Raw genomic sequence first — 26482 nt, forward strand, 5'->3', positions numbered from 1 at the left:
ATCACACATGCTACAACGGCTAGACCAGTGGTCCCCAACCTTTTTGGCTGGCGGGTGGCAGCCGAAGGACCACTGAGGTGGTGGAGCACTCGCGAAAATGCTGCCGAATTTCGGCGGCATTTCGGCGGCGACACCTCTCGATGACGCCGCTTGCCATCGACAAGTGACGTCATCGAGAGGCGCCCCCGCCGAAATTCGGGGGCGACGCCTCTCGATGACATCACTTGTCGGCAACAAGTGTCGTCATCAAGAGGCGTCCCCGCCGAAATGCCGCTGAAATTTGGCAGCATTTCGGAGGGTGCCCGCCCAGGGGCCAGGGCACAGGTGCATTAAGATGCCCCTGCGGGTGCCATGGCACCCGCAGGCACCGCATTGCGGACCACTGGGCTAGACCATATAGGCAAGTACAGGACATAGCTAGAGCAAATTAAACGGTTGGAACTTCAGCCTCAGCCTTCTCTACCCCAAAAACGGGTCACCCATGTTTATGACAGTTAAGTCACTAATATGTTTCTTTGGAACCACTTATAATGTAGCATGGAAATACTGCATATTACAGAGAGGCCATTTAATCATCATATTCGTCACACAACTCTTTCTACAGAAAAATGTCTGAAGTCAGTATTACTTTGATTGGGTGAAGATTTGTTTTGGTGCAAACTAAGTATACGACAGTGACACACAGCTGCTTTACTGAAGGATTTTCACGATTACATATCCAGAGTACTCACTTTTCAACATTAAGGGCACAATTCTGTCTCCTTTATTCATAGTGAGTATTGCTTACTCATTGAGTTCACAAATCAATGAAATTATTAGTTGAGTAAGACACTACTCAGTGTGAGTGAAGGGTGACAGAACTGCAACCTAACCCTCTCCGCTGGTTTAATATTCCTTTTTTTAATGTATCAAATCAATTAGACATTTTTGCTACCATGCTAAACAACTGTATAATAAAAATGGCCAAAATTTCTTTTTTAATGTTTTCATATAAGTTTGCTTCTGGATTGAAATTCTGCCTGCCAAGTTTCAGAGTGGAATAAAAAATTCCTGCCTTATTATAAAGCTTTCAAAGAGCTTTCAAATGGCTGTGCTATAGTAATTTAGTATTTTGTAACTTTGCCAATTGACTGCAGGATCCCCAAATCAAGGATGAGGGTTCAGAATTCACAACACTTCAAGTTGTACTGTGTTAAAATGGATCTCAAGGCTACTACATTAAAAATAATAAATAAGTGGATCATCTGTAGAGATTTTTGTGTTGCTGAACAGTCTTCTGAGCTCACTAAGTGCAAACAAACGCTATTTCATTTCCTGCAAGCATGGTCAAGGCAGACCAACATTAAATTAATGAAAATATACATTTTAAAAAGAAGTAAAATTTCATTATCCCTACAGTACAAATCAATACTTCAGCACTTCCCTGTGGAGATGCTATAGATTCTGAAAACTCTGGTAGACAGATTAAAAAGAAGAGGGGGAGTGTGCTTGGCAGGAGGGGAAAGGAGAACAAATGATGACCCTTGATTCATTCATTGAGCTGTGTAGCCTGATTGGGCACCCACAGCTACAGCGCTCGACTGCTAGTACAGAAGATGATACAGCTCACAGTTTCAGGGGGATAACAGGCCAGTACTTGGGCTGCTTTTTATCACAGTTCCTATCAAAGGCAAGTTGCATGGCAGTCTCCATGGCTTGGATTTTGGCAGCACCCACACCATAGAGTTTCTTCATTTCAGCCACACGTCTCTCCCCGGGTCTTTCTGCAGGGGGTTGTACCGAACGTCGTGTTGTTAGGTGCAGGTCATGATCAGCTTCAACATACATGTCCTGGTGCTCGGCTTCTAGCTGCTGCTGCTTTCCTAGGCATAAAAGAACCGCGGGAGACTTAATATTTTATTAGGATACCACCAGTCATGCTTTAGCTCTGCTGAAATCTCATCAGTTTGTTATTTTGTAAGTGAATACAAAGTCAAATGCACGCAGGGCCCACGGTTAGACCTGAAGCACACGGTCACTCAAAGTGTGGCTTATTGTTATATTCACAAAGCAAATTTCACATTACATATCATGCTGCATAATGTAAGATCACCACCAAATAGCATAACTAAAAATTAAAAAGAGAACAAAGTAGTTGACTTGAATCTTGAAGTTGTTGAGAATCTTGCATTTATAAAAAACAAAACTGAATCAGCTTTGTCTCATCTCTCCCTTACACATTCACCGTCCTATCAAGGTGGAAAACCCAATGCTGGAAGTAATTACTTTGCTGCTGTGATGAGATGATACACAAAACAGTGTAACTTTAGTTGAACCATAGCCAATTGTATCCAGCTACATTTTCTACATGAAAGAAGGGACAAGCCAGTATGTCATGCAAGTGCCAGCCATCAAGTGTATTGTGGGAAATACAGCTGTCAGAGCCATGTTTACACTCTTGCACCAAGTTAATTCCTTACTTGAGTTTTACAAAGCACACACAGACAATATTCTCATTATTTTCTGTTTTAAAAATCCAGTAGCATATCAAAGTATTGAAGTGAAGTTACAGTAATTCAGACAGGTAAAACAGTTCTATTTGTCCTTGGAAATAAATTAAAACTCATCTGGCAGTAATATCTGGATGATTCCCCATCCCCAGCTCAGCTCCATACAGTTAACTATAGGCTAATTGAAAAACCATCACTGCAGCAAGAAGATTAATTATGTTGTTAAAACAACAGGTCCAACATTGTGGCACGACTCCTAGAAGATATACTCTGCTAGGTGCTGCATATTTCCAACAACCATTGCAAACAACACCACACAGGGGTGCTGGAACAATTTGTATAGTGGGGGTGCCGAGAGCCATTGAACCAAACTGTAAACTCTGTATATAATGGAAACCACTTCATGCCAGAGGGTGCTGCAGCACTCCCAGCACCATTAGTTCCAACACCTAAGATGTGAAAGATGTTGAGTACTCATCTCTCAACAGGGCTCCTAGTTAATAACTTATTTTGGTTTACTCATTATGGGAAGAAAAGACAAGAAATGTTTTTGTGTTTTGGTATTTAAAACAGCAAAAGTGCTTACAGGTCAAAATGTATTAAACACACACAAGACTCAGTCTGTGGAGTTATGGAGAATGCATTTTTATCAACACTAACCCTGAGATTTCTCTCTAGTGAAACACAGAACATCTGCAAACCTGAAACCAAAGCTAAGTATCTTGATATATCTGTCTTGGAACATCTGCAGTTTATTTTTATGCTGGAAAGTAGTGTGTATAGCAGCCAACTGACAGTCTGTCAGCCTCACTAAACACATCATTCCTCATACCCAGAAAACAGATATTTTAAACAGTATAATATGAAACTTCAACTCTGGCGTCTGTTTCTTTGCTGGAGAGACAGAAAGCTTTGCCTTGCCATTTTAAAGGTTACTGTATTTGTCCATATTTCTGTGGCAGATGTAAGGGGGAATTTGTGGGACTATGAGCACACCCGTTCTATCTAGATGCTCCCTTTACTATTATTTTGTTTTAAAAGGCATGTCTCCAAAGGGAAGAACATTCTTCTGCCAATACCCCTGAGGAAACACACAGATGAGGGTCTATATGGAAACCTATAAGGCAGGGGTCAGCAACCTTCGGCACGCGGCCCATCAGGGTAATTCGCTGGTGGGCCACGAGACATTTTGTTCATGTTGTGTCAAGTATCAGGAGGTAGCTGTGTTAGTCTGTATCCACAAAAACAACAAGGAGTCTGGTGGCACCTTAAAGACTAACAGATTTATTTGGGCATAAGCTTTTGTGGGTAAAAAAACTCACTTCTTCAGAAAGCTTATGCCCAAATTAATCTGTTAGTTTTTAAGGTGCCACCGTACTCCTTGTTGTTTTTGTTTACATTGACTGTCCACAGGCTGTTGCCTGCAGCCCACGCTGCTTTCCACAACTTCCACTGGCCGGGAACGGCAAACTGCGGTCACTGGGAGCTGTGGGGGGGGACATGCCTCTGGACAGTCAACATAAGCAAAATGTCTTGCAGCCACCAGCTGATTCCCTGATGGGCTCCGTGCTGAAGGTTGTTGACCCCTGCTATAAGGAATAATCTTTGATCCTAATCCCCAAATAAATCAATGCACTGCTACAGTATATGTTTTATTTTGTATTTATAAACGTACACTGCTACCTCGATACAACACGAATTTGGATAGAATGTGGTAAAACTGTGCTCCAGGGGGGTGGGGCTGTGCACTCTGGTTCATCAAAGCAAGTTCAATATAACATGGTTTCACCTATAATGCGGTAAGATTTTTTGGCTCCCAAGGACAGCGTTATATCGAGGTAGAGGTGTATGTCCCTTGATTTTTGAACGGAGGTTTACCAACCTATTTATCATCCCATAGCTCTGGTGAAGAGATTCCCAAAATCACTACATCATATAGTTTCAGATATTTAAAGCCCAGAGCCAATGCTGTTTAATACTCTGCAGAAGGAGGTCGGACTCAGAGGACATGCTAAGGGACACACAGCTTTTCACTTCTATGACACTTGTTCAACTTCAACCCAGGACACTAGTGCTAAAAGGTATTACTAGCAGAGGTGTTTTGGGGCCTATGTGAAGTGTGTTTGTGGTCTGAAACCAGTTATTTGTGGTCACAAAAGCTACCATCATAATGGCCACTAACTACTACAGTTGTTGGAAATCTTGGGAAAAAGGCCAAGGAAGGAATGGGTATATAAACTGAAACATCTATAGCAGTAGTCTCTCCAGCAGAGTGGGGAAGTCTGACCTGCATTGCTCAGACTGCACTTGCTCTGTGGAAAAATGGCAGACTTTGTTCTCAGTAGGTATCAGTCTGACTCTTTTCACAGGCACAAAAATAAAAAGAACCTGTGCAAGAAATGTGCAATTATCCTTAGATCAAAAGATTTGAAAATAAATAACTAGTAATGTACTGAATTTAAGAAAATGTTATAAACTGCATGCTCTTATAATGTATATAGGGCAAAGCAAAGAATCCAGCGCTCATCTGAAGCAAACACCAAAGTTAATCTATATATAAACTAGCACAGGGTTTCTCAAACAGGGGTTGCTGCTTGTGCAGGGAAAACCTTGGAGGGCCAGGCCGGTGTGTTTACCTGCCCCATCTGCAGGTCCGGCTGATCACGGCTCCCACTGGCCGCGGATCGCTGCTCTGGGTTAATGGGAGCTGCTAGAAGCAGCGCAGACCGAGGGATTTACTGGCCGCAGCTTCCAGCAGCTCCGATTGGCCCGGAGCAGCAATCTGCTGCCAGTGGGAGCCGTGATCGGTCGAACCCGTGGACGGAGCAGGTAAACACACTGGCCTGGCCCGCCAGGGGCTTTCCCTACACAAGTAGCGACCCCTGTTTGAAAAACCCTGAACTGGCAGGACTCAGTACGAAAGTTATCCTCAACCTAGAGTACTAGAATCCCCCCGCACTCCCAAATCAGAGCCTCATGGCTAAAGGAACTGGAGCAAGGAATTCCTTTGAAAAAACTATTTACACAATTCTGAGGGGACCCTCTTTCCACTCCCCATAGACTAAAATAAATATATCAAAGCTTCCTTTTAAAGCATGCAATTACTGGCAAGATTTTACTTTCTAATATAATTGTGGAACAATATTTTGCAAATGTTATAAGCCAGGCAACCACCTGTAGTGTAATCTGGTTACACTACAAAGAATAAACACTGCTGACATTTTTATAATGCAGTTTCCTGGAATTCCCCCTCCCCCACCCCTAGAGTTACTTTTGTCTTAAAACCCATCTCTAGAATCAATATATCACAACTGAATACATTTCTGCTGTGAGATGATCCTCATCTGGAAAACAAACAAACAAACAAACCTGTCAGACCATTTTCCAGACATAGTGAAGAGGAGATTCCTTTCCAACTTCCAGGGTCCCAAATACATTTATTTAACTCACTTTCATCTGTACTGGGATACTACCAAGGTTTTCAGGCCTTCATTAATGTTCCAATAAAGCTTGATTTTGATTAGAAACACGGAGTGCAAAAATAATAATTAAAAAAAACCCTATAATGATGTCACCCTGGTAATCAGGCACCAAAGCAATCTCTTTTTGCCTACACTGCCTGCTACAAATAATCATCTTTAATTTGGTAATGCATTAGATGAGACAAAATCTGCACAAATAAAGACAATTGCAATTCTACTGACTGTCACTGGCAGGATCAGAATAAGCTGCTGTTAGTTCAATAAGGATTAAGCCCTCCCCTACCCCCCCCACCAGGCCTGCAATTGGGGCTCCATGTGGACACAACAACCCTTCATGTGCTGGCCCTCCTCAAGACTTAAGCAATTTCCCCAGAGGCCCTTAGTAGCCCAGATGACTCTATTTATCCTCATTTTAAAAGAATAAATACTGTAATTTTGATCCATTTCACCCTTCATTATTTTGTAATATCTTCTAAGAAGCTTAAAGAGTAATCATCACAGAAGTTTACACTTTTTCCTCTTTTTAAAAAAAGATACACTTTTATTTGGAGAAAGCTCTGTAAGGAGAGACTTGTATCTTCTGAGCCTATGCAAAATGGCAACTCTTCTTATAAAGACTTCTCCATAACTCTTTGGGTGGAAACATTTTGCATTCTGCCATGTTTCTGGGTTATGAGCCATTCAAATGATATTCTGGTAACAGACCACGGTCCTGCTCTTCAAAAGTGGCAAATGGTTCTTCCTTTACTGTCTTCCATTTTCCATCTTAGATAGCAGATTATTCTTTACAAAAACATTTCACTTTCCTCAGTGTTTTTCTTATGTGATGTCTGACTAGTATTCCTGTTCAGTGTATTTGTCTGTTTATTACAAAGATAAATAATAGTCTCATTTCTGAGCTTCCTGATCCAATTCTAAATATAACCTAGACATGAGCAGCATGTCACAAATCTATCTGAAGAATTTAGGCATTCTCTTTTTCCACTAAGGTTTTTAGTTCCTAGTTCTGTTTCTGAAGGCTGTGCTAGAAGCAGTCCTCTGGTGTGCTAATCTTTTACCATATGCTGCTCCTCAGTTTGAGAGGCTGATTCTTCCACAGGTTTTGCTAGGGAGCAAAACTACAGCAAAGGTCCATGTGATCTTTCCTGAGCTGGCAGAAACAGGTTATTTTATCATAAAAAATATTAATCACTAACACCAGCTAAACCTTTGAGTAAAATAAATAAATACATTTGTATAAAAACACAAAATAAACTTTAAAAACTGAGGGTTCTGTAACTGGGATGTCCAAGGTATTTAGCTTTAGCTCTTTAGAAATCCCAAGGAGCTTAAGAGTTGCACACAAGGCTGAAGCCTCAAGCTCTGCTCCTGCAGCAATGCAGAGCTTTGCAGGAATGGCGCATCAGTCAGTGGGAGCCTAGGTAATGCAACCAATTTTTGGGTAAACCCAAACACAAACAAATTGGGATTATGCAAAGATACAGTCTTATTTACGGGATATGGTTTCTTTGACACAGGTGAGCACAAAACAACGAAAAGTCCTGCTGCACCTATGTACTAAATGAGAAAATATGATGCAGCGTGAGAAAGCCAGTTCTAGCTGTGAATTACCTTCAGTAGGCTGAATCCATACTTAAAATTGCCATTAAATTCAAACTGGCTTTTGCTTGCAGAATGACAATATTAGGGCTACAACTGAAAACGTAATGAAACCCCTCCCACTGAACCATGATCTCCGAGGGAGATCACATCACTCTTCAAACAGAAGAATTAGGACTTGTCTACACAGGGAAATTGACTGGCATAGCTATAGCAGAGTAACTATTCTGCTACAGCTCTCCTGGTATAACTCCCAGGTGTGGACACTATTTTGGAATAAAAATTACTTTTTTCTGGAATAATTCCCCGTGTAGGCAAGCGCTCAGTCACTGCCATGGCAGCCAACCACAAAATGGAACTAACAAAAAGATTATAAACCAGGCACCTTCATGCAGAATAGTTCTAACTCACCTTCATCCCTACTAACCATTAGAATAAATATCCAACATTTTACCATGAGCTCATCTTAAATCTATGAACAACACAACTCTTACGAAAAAAAGTTTCACTGGATTTCAACATAAGAAATAGGAGCAGATGTATTTCATTGTCAGTCTTGCTGTCATCTGAAATCTCACTGGAGAAACAAGTAGGAAAGAGTCCAAAGAGTGCACTCCTCAGAACAGACACGGTTATAAAAGGCAATTTATTCCAGCAGACACAAAACAGATTTCCCAAATGAAATGTATTCAATTCAGCTCATTTCCTTTTGTTATAACAGACACTTTCTCCGCTTTTCTAGAGCTTTAGGAGAGGGAAACTGACAATTGCAGAAATAAGATGAAATCGCTACCAAGACACTGAGCAAATGTAAACTTAAAAATTTAAATATATAACAGAAACAAGGAACTGAAGTCAGAACTCTTGGGTTCCATTTCCAGATTTGCTGTAGAATAGTTATAATGTTGGCAAGTTAGTTATCCACTCTGTGCCTCAGTCCATTGATCTATAAAATTAGTAGAATGTTTTCCTGCTTCACAGGGAATTTTAGAAGGATTAATGGTTACAAATTATTTTGAAATTTTTGGATTAAATGACTTGTAGAAGTGCAGAGTAACAGAAGATTAAAGAAATGAATTTCTCTTTTTACAAATGCCATTAGCAAGTAAGGACTCGGTTCTGATCTCACATACCTGCCCAAGGATCCAAGATCAGAAATGACTCAAGATTTATTGTTTAGATTGTTATCAATCAAACGTTCACACTAGCAACACTTTACATTTCTGCTGTCCAGGATCCGCAACTGAACTGCCAGTCAGCTGGATTATGTTTCCCCCTATTACCTTCTAGAGTTAACCATTCTTAAAGAATCTCACCTATAACATGAACTCAAACAAGCATTACTACATTAGAAATCAGCTTGGCTGGCAGTACTTTGAGTGAAAGTCTGTTCTAGAAATTACAGACAGCTCTAACAGAATCCATGATCATCTCTCTGCCACACATGGACCAGTCCATACTGCATACATACTGGACTAAAGCATCCAGAGTCACTGAGGCATAGCCCATTTTAAAATGTTAAAGTGACCAGATCCAGGTCACATTATGCTGCACTATTCACCCAGTAAGACACACACGCTATTGGAAGGGATAGCCAGAGTCTGTACGCTTAAGTCATGTGACAGAATTACAAAGTCAATGGGCTACTGGCCATTACTTTGAAATTAGCGCAGGATCAGGCTCTGGCAGCTGCTTCTAGTAAGGATCAAGTCTACAGCAATAAGATTAGATTCAGACCAGCTGATTGTGCACTCCTTCCCCTCCCCCAAAAACAATTCCAATCTGTCGCTGATGGCAACAATGCTGACAACAGACAAAGACACCAGGGCTACAATAAACAGAGAGATTACTTAAATCTATATATAAACTATACCTACATATATGCCCACATAACTTTACACACAACAGGAGAGAGAATGTACTTTATTATATGCTCCATTATAAAAACAACTTGTATCAGCCTTCTAAAGAAATTCAGAATGCCCAAATCCAAAGGTGTTTTATTTTTAAATCTGTTTTGCCATTGTCAAAGATTACCATCTATGTTCTGAGTAGAGTTGTGAATAGAGATTAAGTACATGTGCTATGAAATAAATGTTTCATACCTGTACAAAACACCACAGACAACTGAATAGTACTGAAATGTGAATTGTGAGTATAATCCAAACAGTATTTTGCCTGCATTACTTTCTAAAAAATTAATTCTCACAATAGCATATTAAATTGTTGAGCTATATTTCCCAACTCCAGCTACAGACAGGGATGCTGAAGTGAAGCTAGAATTATTGTATATTATATGAATGCAAATAAAATAATAAACAATGGAAAAATGGTTACTCTTTGCTTCAGCAAAAACTCTCTTTTTCAAGTGTTTTCGGATAACATTTTGTAGCTGTCATGTTTAAAAAAAAAAAGTTAAGAAACAGAGGAACTATGCACTGATCTTTCAGTTAACTAGCAGTGATCCAAGTAACTGTTACTGCAGACACACAGAATAAAACAAATTACACTGATCAGGATTAAGCTGGCCTCAGAAAGTTTATATTAAAAAAAAAAAAAAAAGTCCACGTCTCTAGGCAACCAGGGCAAGTTTCCTAACCTGGCTTGTCCATCATCTCATAAGAAGCCTTTTGAAAGAGGGGTCATCACACTTTCCAGAGTGGCTCAGTTGATCAGAACTTTGGTAGCAAGGGATTTGGGATTTTTCCTTAGACTGTCTTCTGAATGTTCTTCCTATTTCCCTCTGCTGTTATATTATGCTAGCTGACCACCCAGCAACTTCACTTGTAATTGGTCAACAAGTTTGGCACTCTAAGCTACTATAAAACCAAGAGAAAACACCTGCATGCCAGGAAGCGAAAGTCCAGACCAGAGCATAAACTAAAACATGGTCTCCTAGTTCTGAAACTGTCTTTCACCTATCAGGGCATCTTAGTAAATGAAACTAAGATTTACAATGTCTACTAAACGAAGGTCACTTCCCTCCCTTGTAATTCTGTACTGAAAGCAAAATTATCAGCTCACTCAATCCATGTGTACCTCAACTGAGCAATGAGAGGGAATAGAAGCAGCACATTCTTTGATGAAGAGGCAGGGTGACAAGGTTGAACACCATGCAGTTGAGAGTCCTTGGGGAGGAGGAAAAATTATCGAAGACACCTTATGGAATCTTTCTTAAAAAAAGAGGAAAGCTCAACTATTTCAGTTTCCACCCCCACGTCCCCATATCAAATTCCAGCAGTGCTCCTCGAACAAGGGATAAAACCTCATGGCCTCTGGTACAGAGTGCGGCTGACAGATGTATAAAATCAGCATGGATACCTTTCTGGCATACTTACTATAAATAGATCATGAATCAAAGGTATCAATACTGAGGGAAAAAAACCAACTGACAAGAATCGAGAAAATTTATGGATTCCAGATGTGACTGGAGCTGCCTCCATCATCATCTGCTCTGATACCAGGCAATCATTCAGAGCCTGTTTCTGGACAGAGAGCCCAACTATTGCCTGTTTTAACAGGGCAGCTGGCATCCTGCCCAGTGTTAAATTATTAACATTTCCTGCCAGGTGTGAGCTCAGTAGTGAGCTCAATACCACCCTGAACTGACTTCAAAGGGGCTACTCTATTAAGGGCCCAAAAGCAAGCTATTCCGATGGGTAGGAAAGATAGAAAATGTGGCAAAAGACCAACTTGGCTTAACCACGAGAACTTGCGTGACCTACAAAATAAAAAGGCGCCATATAAAAAATGGAAACTAAGTCAGATTACAAAGGACGAATATAGGCAAATAACACAGGAATGTAGGGGCAAGATTAGAAAGGCAAAGGCATAAAATGAGCTCAAACTAGCTATGGGACTAAAGGGAAACAAGAAGACTTTTTATCAATACATTAGAAGCAAGAGGATGACCAAGGACAGGGTAGGCCCACTGCTCAGTGAGGAGGGAGAAACAGTAACAGGAACCTTGGAAATGGCAGAGATGCTTAATGACGTCTTTGTTTCTGTCTTCACTGAGAAGTCTGAAGGAATGTCTAACATAGTGAATGCTTATGGAAAGGGGGTAGGTTTAGAAGATAAAATAAAAAAAGAGCAAGTTAAAAATCACTTAGAAAAGCTAGATGCCTGCAAGTCACCAGGGCCTGATGAAATGCATCCTAGAATACTCAAGGAGCTAATAGAGGAGGTATCTGAGCCTCTAGCTATTATCTTTGGAAAGTCATGGGAGACGAGAGAGATTCCAGAAGACTGGAAAAGGGCAGATATAGTGCCCATCTATAAAAAGGGAAACAAAAACAACCCAGGAAACTACAGACCAGTTAGTTTAACTTCTGTGCCAGGGAAGACAACAGAGCAAGTAATTAAAGAAATCATCTGCAAACACTTGGAAGTTGGTAAGGTGATAGGGAATAGCCGGCATTGATTTGTAAAGAACAAATCGTGTCAAACCAATCTGATAGCTTTCTTTGATAGGATAACAAGCCTTGTGGATAAGGGAGAAGTGGTGGATGTGGTATACCTAGACTTAAGCAAGGCATTTGATACGGTCTCGCTTGATATCCTTATCGATAAACTAGGCAAATACAATTTAGATAGGGCTACTATAAGGTGGGTGCATAACTGGCTGTATAACCATACTCAGAGAGTAGTTATTAATGGCTCCCAATCCTGCTGGAAAGGTATAACAAGTCGGGTTCCGCAGGGGTCTGTTTTGGGACCGGCTCTGTTCAGTATCTTCATCAACGACTTAGATGTTGGCATAGAAAGCACGCTTATTAAGTTTGCGGACGATACCAAACTAGGAGGGATTGCAACTGCTCTGGAGGACAGGGTCAAAATTCAAAATGAGCTGGACAAATTGGAGAAATGGTCTGAGGTAAACTGGATGAAGTTCAATAAAGACAAATGCAAAGTGCTCCACTTAGGAAGGAACAATCAGTTTCACACATACAGAATGGGAAGAGACTGTCTAGAAAGGAGTATGGCAGAAAGATCTAGGGGTCATAGTGGACCACAAGATAAATATGAGTCAATAGTGTGATACTGTTGCAAAAAAAGCAAACGTGATTCTGGGATGCATTAACAGGTGTGTTGTAAACAAGACACAAGAAGTTATTCTTCCGCTCTACTCTGCACTGGTTAGGCCTCAACTGGAGTATTGTGTCCAGTTCTGGGCACTGCATTTCAAGAAAGATGTGGAGAAATTGGAGAGGGTCCAGAGAAGAGCAACAAGAATGATTAAAGGTCTTGAGAACATGACCTATGAAGGAAGGCTGAAAGAACTGGGTTTATTTAGTTTGAAAGGAGAAGACTGAGAGGGGACATGATAGCAGTTTTCAGGTATCTAAGAGGGTGTCATCAGGAGGAGGGAGAAAACTTGTTCACCTTAGCCTCTAATGACAGAACAAGAAGCAATGGGCTTAAACTGCAGTAAGGGAGATTTAGGTTGGACATTAGGAAAAAGTTCCTAACTGTCAGGGTAGTTAAACACTGGAATAAATTGCCTAGGGAAGTTGTGGAATCTCCATCTCTGGAGATATTTAAGAGTAGATTAGATAAATGTCTCTCAGGGATGGTCTAGACAGTATTTGGTCCTGCCATGAGGGCAGAGAACTGGACTCGATGACCTCTCGAAGTCCCTTCCAGTCCTAGAGTCTATGAATCTATGAATCTACTCATATGATCACATTTAGGCATATTCTGAAGTGCCTTGGTGAATTAGGGCTTTTACCAACCAAGAAGCGCAACAGTCCACCCCAAGTGGGCAGATTCGACTCTCTTAGAAATCCATCTTAGGGTACATCTACACTACGGGATTATTCCGATTTTACATAAACCAGTTTTATAAAACAGATTGTATAAAGTCGAGTGCATGCAGCCACACTAAGCACATTAATTCGGCGGTGTGTGTCCATGGTCTGAGGTTAGTGTTGATTTCCGGAGCGTTGCACTGTGGGTAGCTATTCCATAGCTATCCCATAGTTCCCGCAGTCTCCCCCGCCCCTTAGAATTCTGGGTTGAGAGCCCAGCGGCTGATGGGGCAAAAATCATTGTCGCGGGTGGTTCTGGGTAAATGTCGTCAGTCATTCCTTCCTCTGGGAAAGCAACGGCAGACAATCATTTCGCGCCCTTTTTCCCTGGATTGCCCCGGCAGACACCATAGCACGGCAACCATGGAGCCTGTTCAGCTTTTTTTTTTTTTTTTTTTTTTTTTTACAGTCACCGTATGTGTACTGGATGCCGTGGACAGAGGCGATACTCCAGCACTACACAGCAGCATTCATTGCTTTTGCATGATAGCAGAGATGGTTACCAGTCGTTCTGTACTGTCTGCTGCCAGTGTAATTTGGCAATGAGAAGACGGTTATCTGTCCTTCTGTGCTATCTGCTGCTATCATGGGTGCCCCTGGCTGAGATCGGCTGGGGGCGCAAAAGCAAAACTGGGAATGACTCCCAGAGTCAATCCCTCTTTTATGGTTTCTAAAAATAGAGTCAGTCCTGCCTAGAATATGGGGCAAATGTACTAGAGAAGCAGTGTATCAGAGAGCACAGCTGCTGTGTCAGATCCTGCAGAAATGATGAGCTACATGCCATTCACAGCGGGTGCCCCTGCAACAACCCCACCCGTTGCTTCCCTTCTCCCCCAACCTTCCTGGGCTACCGTGGCAGTGTCCCCCCCATTTGTGTCATGAAGTAATAAAGAATGCAGGAATAAGAAACACTGAGTTTTTAGTGACATAAAATGAGGGGGAGGCAGCCTCCCGGTGCTATGATAGTCCAGGCAGGACATTAAGCAGTGTGGGGGAGAGGAGCCCAGCATCCCACTGCTATGATAGTCCAGGCAGTACAGAATCTTTTCTTTTCACATGAAAGGGAGGGGGCTGATTGAAGCTCAGCCTCCAGTTGCTACGATGAAGACGGTTACCAGCCGTTCTGTACCATCTACTGGGAATGACCAGGAGTCATTCCTATTTTCACCCAGGTGCCCCCGGCCAGCCTCACCTAAAGCCAGCCAGGAGCACTCACGGGTTGATAAAAAGGACGGTTACCAGTCGTACTGCACCGTCTGCCACCGGGGAGGGGAGAGGAGCGGATACTGCTCTTCACTGCTGCAGCATCGCGTCTACCAGCAGCATTCAGTAGACATAGGGTGACATTGAAAGAAGTCAAGAAAGGATTTCTTTCCCTTTTCTTTCACGTGGTGGTGGGGGAGTAAATTGGCAAGCTATTTTCTGAACCACGCTGGACAACGTGTTTGAACCTACAGGCACTGGGAGCTCAGCCAAGAATGCAAATACTTTTCGGAGACTGCTGGGGATTGTGGGATAGCTGAAGTCCTCAGTACCCCCTCCCTCCCTCCCTTCATGAGCGTCCATTTGAGTCTCTGGCTTCTCATTACACTTGTCACGCGGCACTGTGTAGCCTGTAGATTTTTTTTTCAAATGCTTTGGCATTTCGTCTTCTGTAACGGAGCTTTGATAGAACAGATTTGTCTCCCCATACAGCAATCAGATTCAGTATCTCCCATACGGTCCATGCTGGAGCTCTTTTTGGATTTGGGACTACATTGCCACCCGTGCTGATCAGAGCTCCACGCTGGGCAAACAGGAAATGAAAATCAAAATTTCGTGGGGCTTTTCCTGTTTACCTGCCACTGCAGCCGAGCTGAGACTGCTGTCCAGAGCGGTCACAGTGGTGCACTGTGGGATACCACCAGGAGGCCAATACCATCAATTTGCAGCCACACTAACCCTAATCCAATATGGTAATACCGATTTTAGCGCTACTCCTCTCTTCGAGGAGGAGTACAGAAACCGATTTAAAGAGCCCTTTATATCAATATAAAGGGCCTCGTGGTGTGGACGGGTACAGCGTTAAATCGGTTTAACGCTGCTAAAATCAGTTTAAACGCGTAGTGTAGACCCAGGCCTTAGCGAGAAAGTCCACAAAGGATGAGAAGGCACTTAACACCCACTGCCCTGATACTGTCTCCTCCAACGTGCTCTGGTTATAACAAATTTTCCTTCTTTGCAGTTAAAAAAAAAAAAAAGTCCTTCACAATGAAAACCCCCACTGAACAGATCCACAGGTGTAGACTTCACCGACGCTGTGGCAAGAGAAGAAAATGATTTCTTAACTACACTGCACCACAGCTCTGGCATAGGAATGTGAAAACAATCATAACTGATGAGGCGTCGAGCAAATCTTCTACCACTGGTGCTCTAATCTCCTCCACATCTTTGTCTCCAGCTGCTGAAAAGGAAGGCAATCTGCAAGAACTATGCAGTGGGAAAAAATATCAGGCGGTTGGTGTACTGATACTTGGGGACAACAGTGTTAAAATTAGGGTCCCAAACACACTTTGAGAACCTCAATTCTGTAGTTGACTCTCCTGATTTCACTGTCAAAGTAGTGGAAAGAATTTTCTGGTGCTGTGACATTTCTGCAGTAGCTCCAAGGAGGTTTTTACTGAATTAAATATGAGCAATCACAGAATCAGTAGAGTGCTCACTGTGTTATTTACTCTAATATTAATTTCAATACAAATCTCAGTTCAAAATTTATTTTTCATTTTATGCTTCTGCTGTATTTTCAACATGTTGCAGAATTTTATATCGACAACAAATACTTTAAAAAATCAGGGGAGACTTTGGCAGTGGTGCAAGCGATTTTTGGCACTTAGGAGCCAAATGAGAATTGTGGAACTGAGGAGGGGATGCACCAATCTATTTTCGGTACTTTATATAGCCCCCATCTCTGTAGTATTTGAATACTTCACAGTCACTAATATACGTATCTTCAGAACAACCCAATGAAGCAGAGGAGTGCTATTATCTCCATTTTGCAGGCACAGAAAGACTAAGGGTATGTCTACATCTACAATTTTGCAGCGCTGGTTGTTACGGCTGTATTAGTACAGCTGTATAGGGCCAGCGCTGCAGAGTGGCCACACTTACAGCAACCAGCGCTGCAGGTGGTGTTAGATGCGGCCACACTGCAGCGCTGTTGGGCGGCTTCAAGGGGAGTTCGGGAACGCGAGAGCAAACCGGGGAAGGAGACCAGCTTCGCCGCGGTTTGCTCTCGCGTTCCCCGAACCCCCCTGCAAACCGCAGGGAAGGAGACCTGCTTGCTCGGGGATTCGGGGAACGCGAGAGCAAACCGGGGAAGGAGACCAGCTTCGCCGCGGTTTGCTCTCGCGTTCCCCGAACCCCCCTGCAAACCGCAGGGAAGGAGACCTGCTTGCACGGGGGTTCGGGGAACGCGAGAGCAAACCGGGGAAGGAGACCAGCTTCGCCGCGGTTTGCTCTCGCGTTCCCCGAACCCCCCTGCAAACCGCAGGGAAGGAGACCTGCTTGCTCGGGGATTCGGGGAACGCGAGAGCAAACCGGGGAAGGAGACCAGCTTCGCCGCGGTTTGCTCTCGCGTTCCCCGAACCCCCCAGCAAACCGCAGGGAAGGAGACCTGCTTGCACGGGGGTTCGGGGAACGCGAGAGCAAACCGGGGAAGGAGACCAGCTTCGCCGCGGTTTGCTCTCGCGTTCCCCGAACCCCCCTGCAAACCGCAGGGAAGGAGACCTGCTTGCTCGGGGATTCGGGGAACGCGAGAGCAAACCGGGGAAGGAGACCTGCTTGATTACCAGAGGCTTCCTTAGGTATGCTGGGATACCTGCTTATTCCACGGAGGTCAAGAAAAGCGCTGGTAAGTGTCTACACTTGATTACCAGCGCTGGATCCTCTACACCCGAGACAAAACGGGAGTACGGCCAGCGCTGCAAACAGGGAGTTGCAGCGCTGGTGATGCCCCCTCCTAAGTTGCAGCGCTGTAACCCCCTCACCAGCGCTGCAACTTTGTGATGTAGACAAGCCCTAAGGCTATGGCTACAGGAGAGAGCTTGCAGCTTCGCAGCTGCACTGATGCACACGCACGACTGTAAGCTCTCTAGTGTAGCTGCTCTAAGCCAATGGGAGAGAGCTCTTCTGGTAGCTTACTTATGCCAGCCCACGCGAGCAGCACTAGTTATGTCGGCAGAACTCACTAGGTTGGCGGGAGAGCACTGTCCACACCAGTGCTTTAGTTGGCATAAGTTATGTCACTCACGGGTGTGTCCGTAGCGTAGCCATTGCCTAAGTGACTTTCGCAAAGTCACCCTGAATGTGCGTAGCAAAGCAGAGAATTGAACCCAGTCTTTCAAATCTGAGGCAAGCAGCACCTTAACCATCAGACCATCCTTACTCTCTGCCCTTCTCTTTCACTCTCTCTTTCGAACAGATCAGAAGATGACAATTTCGGAAGCGGGTGGGAGCAGAAGCCCTTGACCTCTCAGCTCCTTTCCCTGGACTGCCTCTAACAACAATGCATAAGAGCATTGTTATCTGGATTGGGATGCTTTGCTAACATGTTCAGAGAAATAATGTAAGATGCTGACATTTAAATGGCCATTATTAAGTTTGGGCATTAACACATATTAAAGTGAATGGAAGCACTTCACACCTCTCAGAGCTAGGCATTTGGAAGGGTTTCTTTGGAACTATAAGGACCATAAAATTAATCTTTTAAAAATAGCAAAGAGTCCTGTGGCACCTTATAGACTAACAGACGTTTTGGAGCATGAGCTTTCGTGGGTGAATACCCACTTCACCAGATGCATGTAGTGGAAATTTCCAGGGGCAGGTATACATATGCAAGCAAGAAGCAGGCTAGAGATAACAAGATTAGTTCAATCAGGGACGATGAGGCCCTCTTCTAGCAGCTGAGGTGTGAAAACTAAGGGAGGAGAAACTGGTTTTGTAGTTGGCAAGCCATTTACAGTCTTCATTTAAACCTGAGCTGATGGTGTCAAATTTGCAGATGAACTGAAGCTCGGTGCAAATAAGTGATGGTCACATTAACACCACCCTATACCGAAAACCTACCGACCGCTATGCCTACCTTCATGCCTCCAGTTTCCATCCAGGCACACCACACAATCCATTGTCTACAGCCAAGAACCAAGGTACAACCACATCTGCTCTAACCCTCAGACAGAGACCAACACCTACAATATCTCCACCAAGCATTCTCAAAACTACAATACCCGCACGAGGAAATAAGAAAACAGATCAATAGAGCCAGACGTGTACCCAGAAGTCTCCTACTGCAAGACAAACCCAAGAAAGAAACCAACAGGACTCCACTGGCCATCACATACAGTCCCCAGCTAAAACCGCTCCAATGCATCATCAGGGATCTACAACCCATCCTGGACAACGATCCCACACTTTCACAGGCCCTGTGTGGCAGGCCAGTCCTCGCCCACAGACAACCTGCCAACCTGAAGCATATTCTCACCAGTAACTGCACACCGCACCATCGTAACTCTAACTCAGGAACCAATCCATGCAAAAAACCTCGATGCCAACTCTGCCCACATATCTACACCAGCGATACCATCACAGGACCTAACCAGATCAGCCACACCATCACTGGTTCATTCACCTGCACGTTCACCAATGTAATATATGCCAGCAATGGCCCTCTGCTATGTACATTGGCCAACCTGGACAGTCTCTACGGAAAAGGATAAATGGACACAAATCAGATATTAGGAATGGCAATATACAAAAACCTGTAGGAGAACACTTCAACCTCCCTGGCCACACTATAGCAGATCTTAAGGTGGCCATCCTGCAGCAAAAAAACTTCAGAACCAGACTTCAAAGAGAAACTGCTGAGCTTCAGTTCATCTGCAAATTTGACACCATCAGCTCAGGATTAAACAAAGACTGTGAATGGCTTGCCAACTACAAAACCAGTTTCTCCTCCCTTGGTTTTCACACCTCAGCTGCTAGAAGAGGGCCTCATCGTCCCTGATTGAACAATCTTGTTATCTCTAGCCTGCTTCCTGCTTGCATATATATACCTGCCTCTGGAAATTTCCACTACATGCATCCAACGAAGTGGGTATTCACCCATGAAAGCTCATGCTCCAAAACGTCTGTTAGTCTATAAGGTGCCACAGGACTCTTCGCTGCTTTTACAGATCCAGACTAACATGGCTACCCCTCTGATATCTTTAAAAAATGAAACTTTAGATATTGTGCAGTCATATTCTGGGGCAGGTGGCCAATTCTGTGGCCAGGCAATTGCAGAAACTATGGACCCTGTTTATGCTGGTCCTTTACCCTGCTTTATTTATCCCAATATTTTATAGCACAACCACACTTTTAAAAATTCTTATAGAAATAGCTACTGTAACAGTTTCCTCCCTCATCTCCCATGCACAAGGGGTTATAGAAAATATTTCTTATTTTAATAGCTTATTAGAATGTGTTCATTGTTTCCAGGTCCCTGCTTCTACTTCCCAGTAGGAGACAGTGGCTGGGGCTGTGCCAAGGTACATTCCTGCAGGACTCATCGGGGCAAGAGCAAGGAACTGACCATTAGAATTCGGGCTGAAGTGCACTGATTTTGGAGACCAGAAATGACAGATGTTTCTCCTGCAAAAGGAGCCCAGTAACGGCATCCAACCACAGCAGGTTACGGGGCAGGCAGCAAACACATAGTCTGGGGAGAGGAGCACAGAGACAGCTGAATAGACACTTGAGGCAATGTGGAGGCTACTTCTGAAGAGCCACCAGAGGACCAGGAGACACTGCTTTCCTCTAGAGCTGCTCTCGTCAGCAGGGTCTCACCAGTTCTTTCCCCAGCAGCTGCAGCTGCTCTTCCAGGCTCCCCTGGAGGGGAAAAGCATGTAAAGGAGAGTACAGGAGCCAGTAAGAGCAGCTGCAGATGCCAGCAGAATAAGCAAATAAGCAGGACTAACTTCAGAAACTTCAGCGCCAGGAGTAGCTCTAGAGGAAAACAGAATCCTAGGCTCCCAACTGGGCTATTCAGATACAATCCCCTAGTATCCATAGCCCAACACAGAGCACTCCCTCCCTCCCCCAGCTGGAAGTACTCAGGGTTTGTCACTCTCCCCATTCCTGGGAAGTGTTTTTCACATCCCCAGGCTCTTGGGGTTTGGCAAGACTATGAGGGATTTCTTGTCCCATAGGCAGTCTCTAGACATGGGATTGTATCCCTCAGTTTTCTGGCACTGGTATGATGAGTCCAAATACAGAGCAATGCCCTCAACCCCCTAACTCCTAGAAGGAAGCAGAGGCAGGAGCCGACACGCAATTCTATCTAAAACTGAATTATGAAAATAAATGATTCAAAAAAGAGCAAGGAGTCACAGTAGCTAATGCATCAAAATTGTAAGAGTGGGTTTGTATATTAGAGCAACTTGCTAAGCCCTCACCAGAGTGGTATGATAGCTGAGTATCACAGTTCCTCATAGCAGTCTGGTTGTACATCCATCTACAATTGAGAGGAGGCCAGGGAGACAGGCCTATGTTGTAGAGTGAAGTGAGACTGACCCTGGTAGCGAGCTGAAAAAGAGGCAATGAACTGCAGATGGAAAACTGAGACACAGAAAGATTAAGGCCAACATTTTCAAATGCAGGTTCCTAAAGATAGATACCTATCTCCATAGTAAAGCACGGACAGATTTTCAGATACGCTGAACATCCTCAATTTCGACTGGACTCAATAGGATCTGCAGATGCACAGCACCTCAGCATTAGATTAAGTGTCTCAGCCAAGGCTGCACAGCAACCCTAAGGCAGAGAAAGTAATAGAGATCACATCTCCTGACTCTGGGTTTTAACCACCAAACCACACTTCCTACATGCTAGCCACTGAAAAGTCAACAAGTGATGTGAAGCTCAGGCTGTATTTGAAACCCAGGGATGAAAGCCAAGTTCCATTATTAATATCCTAAGCCAGGGGTCGGCAACCTTTCAGCAGCGGTGTGCCGAGTCTTCATGTATATACTCTAATTTAAGGCTTAGAGTGCCAGTAATACATTTGAATGTTTTTTAGAAGGTCTCTCTATAAGTCTATAATATATAACCAAACTACCATTATATGTAAAGTAAACAAGGTTTTCAACATGTTTCAGAAGCTTTATTTAAAATTAAATTAAAATGCAGATCTTATTAGTTTAGTGTGATCCTTGCTTTTCCTTGCTGAGTTTTCCAGTGTCTGGTGGCACCTATTTAGATACTTTAAGCTGCACACAGGCTTCTGAGTGATCAGTTGATAACCAGCTGGCAGAAGGTCAGCGGCTGGAACCCCAGATCGGCAGCTGAGGTGAGTGGAGCTGGCGGCGGGTAGGGCTGAGCAGGGCCGGAAGCCTGGACCCTATCTGGCAGGGGGCCTGCGCTGGAACTCCAACTGGAAGCAAGGTGAGTAGGGCTGCAGAGACCCCGGCAGGCAAGGGGCCAGAACCCCAGAGCAGCAGCGGGCTGTCTGCCACCGCTCTGGGGTTTCCACCACCAGCTCCTGCCAGTTGGGCTCTCAGCCTGCTGCCAGCCTGGGGTTCCTTCCCCCAGCCCAGCAGCGAGTGCTGAGTGGGCCCCGGCTGGTAAGGGGCCAGCAGCGGGAACCCCAGAGTGGCGGCGGGCTGAGCTGCTCAGCCCGCCGCCAATCTGGGGATTCCACCACCGGCTCCTGCCAGCTGGGGTCTCAGCCTGCTGCCAGCAGCGGGAACCCCAGAGCGGCGGGCTGAACAGTTCCACCCGCCCCGCGTGCCATGAAAAATCGGCTTGCATGCCACCTTTGGCATGCGTGCCGTAGGTTGCCGACCCCTGTCCTAAGCCTTCCAGTGCCTCCTTTAAATTAGCTATTATTCTTATAGCAGCAGCAGCTAAACAGTGCAGTCTTCAGGGTTTGCAAGCTGTGTTGCATCATTATGAAATTCACATCCCCATGCAGAAAAGCAATATATTTTTATATGCTTAAACTATCTCTGAAGAATACAAGACTGAAGGGCTTTTCCAAAGGATAACTGCATGCTATTTTTTTTTTTAATTTACCATCTAGTCTTCAAGGATCATCCGTGTTCCCACATACTCTAAGAACTAAAGACTAACTGTCCTTTGTGAAATTACTGATACGAGGGCATGTCCATCCATCTGCCTCTATCACCCCTCAAATGAACCTAACTCTAGATTCTGGAAGTGCACAATTATAGCTATATTTCAAGACAAAAGTACATGTTGGGGAGGTGAAAATTCTGCCACTGCCTCCCTGCATGGGGAAGGGAATTCTTCTGTTGTCTGCCTCCTCATGCAGGGTCCTGAACGCTGTACCAAAGAATTTTATCAGCAAAGGTAAGGCAGGTGAAGATTCTACTGCTATAGGAAACATCATCATAATCAAATTCCTAGAGCCTATGGAGAGCCTCCATTGCTACAGGGCTGCTGCTGCTGGGAAATGTAGTGCCTCAAGACCTGGGATACAGCAATGAACGACAGCTGCTTCCCCACCTCTCCATGCAGCTCACAAAGGGGTGTGTATACTAGAGTCATTTCCTTGGTCTTCAGGAGACAGTCCGATCTCAGAGGTGCTATCTCCAACGGAAGAATCTGCAGTGATTCAAGTACTGGGAAGAGGATGCTGACGATTCAAGTGGCAGCAGTGCTGGCAGAGCCACTGAAATCAAGAGGACATGTATGAAGGGAGTGCATGTGGGATGACGATTCTGCCACCAGCCACCCTGTTCTGACACTGTGAGCAGTGGGAGAGAAGAGGAAAAGATACTGGCAACCAAAACCAAGAAACTGCTAGGACCTCTGGTGGGAAAGAGTGCAGCTGAAGAATGGGGAGGAAAAATTACTGTACTTTGGGGAGAAATAATGGTAGCAAACAAACCTATCTTAGTGATCTGTTTGATACTTAGTCCTGTCATGAGTGCAGGGGATTGGACTACAAGACCTCCTGAGGTCCCTTACAGTCTTACGATTCTATTTGGAAGATTATATGGTTCCAAAGAAACACACACTAACCTGTTTAAATTTAAAAAAAAAATTATAAACTTGGTGATATTTACATAAATTAAAAATAGCATACTGAAAAATTCCCAATTTAATCCACCAATCTTTACAAAACAGCCAAAGGCAGTAATCTTCACTGAGACGAAACAAAGAAACAAACTGATTTTTTCAAGATGAAGGGGAGGGGGAAGAGAGTATGAATTTGCAAACCTCTTAAGTTTCAAATTCTCATGTGTAACAACCATCTAATTTGATCACTCCAAAACTTTTCCTTTAAAGGCTTCCTCTGGCTAGAAACCATGTCTGAAACATTGTATTTGGACGAGTTTTGGTAAATTGGAGAGAGGACGTGTACATGTAGCCATTCAAAACTGGAGTTCTAATGGAAAAAGCTAGGCATAGCAATAACAATGCACAGACTGCGATGCTTCAATAATTAACTGGCATGACTGTAATTTCCTCTGCTTTTCTTTGTTTTTAAATACAGGAAACTACCCCATTGCCATTTTATTATTGTGGTACAGCAGTCTGTGCATTGTTAATTCCATTATTAGCCTTGCATTATAGCACTACAATATTTTCCCTTTTATTTAAAAAAAAAAAAAAAAGCGAAGAGAAAAATGGTACGTAAGAAAAATCTAAAAGGTGAGTAATGTTTTAAAGACTAGGTTTAAAAGTGTGAAATGGAAAATATGTGCACCGAGAAAATTTGCTGAAATGCAAGTCCTGACAAACTACTTTTATGTTATTGTATGCTTTTATGTTATTTTAATTCTTAAAACATGTTCTTTGAAAACTTAAAAAGGCCAGTGTAATGTATTTTGTCCTTTACATCCAGTATTCTTGACAATTTGGTATTAGTACACTACACATCTGACATGTGCAATAATCCGGAAAAATGACTTCATGTTTTTCTCTCAGTAGCCTGAGGGAAGACATGCAACCACAAAACGTCACCTGCAGGTTAGATTAATGCAGTGGTCTCCAATCTTTTTACGCCTAAGATCACTTTTTTAATTTAAGAGCAACCCAGGATCTACCCACTCCTTCCCCAAGGCCCTGCCTCTTGCCCAAAGCCCCACCTCGCTCACTCCATACCCCCCGTCATTCCCTCTCCCCCACCTTCACTCACTTTCACTGGGCTGGGGTAAGGGGTTGAGGTTTGGGAGATGGTGCAGGATCCGGGCTGGGGCCAACGGGTTCACAGTGTGGGAGAGGGCTCTAGGCTGAGCCTGGGGCAGAGTGTTGGAATTCAGGAAGGAGTGAAAGGTGCAGGTTCTGGGAGGGAGTTTAGGTGCAGGAAGGGGCTCTGGGCTGAGGCAGAGTGTTGGGGTGCAGGATGGGGTACAGGGTGCTGGCTCCAGGAGGGAGGTCTGGGCTGGGGAAGGGTGCAGGAGGGGATATGGGGTGCTGGCTCCAGGAGGGAACTCAGGGCTGGGGGTTGGGATGCAGGAGATGTTTTGGGGTGCAGGAAGAGATTCGGGGTGCTGGCTCTGGGAGGGGGCTCAGGACTGGGGGTTGGGGTGGGGCCTCCCGCCAGGCAGCACTTACCTCTGATGGCTCCTGGTGGGTGGCACAGCATGGCTGCCACTAATTCAGGCACCCTGCCTACCTTGGCCCCACGCTGCTCCCAGAAGGGGCCAGAGCACCTCTGCGGTCCTTGGAAGGGAGCGGGGGGCATGTGGCTCTGCGTGCAGTCTCTCTCTGCAAGCACCGCCCCCGCAGCTCCCATTGGCCACAGCTCCTCATCCCCAGCCAATGGGAGCTGTGGGGGCAATGCTTGCAGAAAAGAGCAGCACGCAGAGGGAGACCCCCCTCCCCCCCGTCCTGGGGCTGTGTTGACTGCTTCCGGGAGCGGTGTGGGGCCAGGGCAGGCAGGGAGCCTGCCTTAGAGGCAGTCACGATACACCATTGGCGATGGCGATCGACTGGAAGATCCTCTAGGATTGACCAGTCAATCACAATCGACTGGTTGGTGACCACTGAATTAATGGAATTACCAGGTCCACAGGGAACCAAACACAACAGTCAGCATAGTCCAATAAAATAATAATCATTTAATCATCATAATAATTTAAAAAGTAAAATAATTAAATCACTACAAAAATTCTGAATGTATTGAAAGGAAGTTTTCTTATAACTCATTGCTGGATAGAGATGAGTGGGCAAGTAATGGGTATAGCGAAGGACAGTGTGAAGTAGGTTAACAGCACAGCTGTGTTAATACTGTAAATACAGTATGTGATTAGTGTGATAATGTAACTGATTTGTGAAATTATGTCAGTTAAATTTTGCTCACAGAATTAGTTCGGCGTAGTCTAGGAACATACACCTCAGCTGTAACATACATATTGATTATGTGATCACAAAGAGAATATGAAGAGCTGCAGAGCACTCAAGCAGAACTCAAGGAAAGAAAAGGAGGTGTTTTAAAAGAGAGGCCTTTGCAAAGAAAAAACTCTGTCCCTCCTGAAGTGTTCAATCAGGCAGTGAGATTCAGTTTGCCAGTTTCAAAGGCTTTAGTGTCAAAGTTAAGAGCCACTGCAATGCACACTGCCAGAACACAAAAAGACTTTAGTAGCCTATAGGTTCTTGAAATTGGCAGTGATTCCTGGGAGGAGAAAAAAAGCATAACATCTTAAAAACAAGCTCTGTTATTTTCTTTTTTTCCTTTCATGGACATATGGCTATAAAGAATAGTATTGTGGCTAACTAGTCTTGACATATATGAGTGTATTGGGATATAAGTAGATTTAGGAGCCTTCATTGATTAAAGCGACAAAGAGTCCTGTGGTACCTTATAGACTAACAGAAGTATTGGATCAAACATAGCCTATCTACTTTAACTGCCACTTTTTCTTCTCCCACCTTGTTATTATTCACTTTCCCTGTCTTTCCAAAATACTGCACCTCCAGTCATCATCCTCTCCCATCATTCTGACATTTCATCCCCCATCCCTTGAATTTTTATCCCTCTGTTCATATAATATTCAAACACCCTGTCCTCACCTTCACCCTGTCCTCACTGCACATCTCCATCCTTGCCTACATTTCA

The 26482-nt window shown here is 44.0% G+C and overlaps 1 protein-coding gene across 1 annotated transcript in view; it reads right to left on the reverse strand.

Moving 5' to 3' along the window:
- Window positions 1–232: 232 nt before the first annotated feature.
- Window positions 233–26482, reverse strand: part of GEMIN8 (gem nuclear organelle associated protein 8) — a 43695-nt gene continuing 17445 nt past the window's right edge. Inside the window, exon 4 of the mRNA XM_030573213.1 lies at window positions 233–1862. Within this exon, the coding sequence (XP_030429073.1) occupies window positions 1606–1862 (257 nt within the window). The 3' untranslated portion in view covers window positions 233–1605. The remainder of the gene's footprint in view (window positions 1863–26482) is intronic.

This window comes from Gopherus evgoodei, chromosome 1 (assembly GCF_007399415.2).
Source record: "Gopherus evgoodei ecotype Sinaloan lineage chromosome 1, rGopEvg1_v1.p, whole genome shotgun sequence".
NCBI classification, from domain to species: domain Eukaryota; kingdom Metazoa; phylum Chordata; order Testudines; family Testudinidae; genus Gopherus; species Gopherus evgoodei.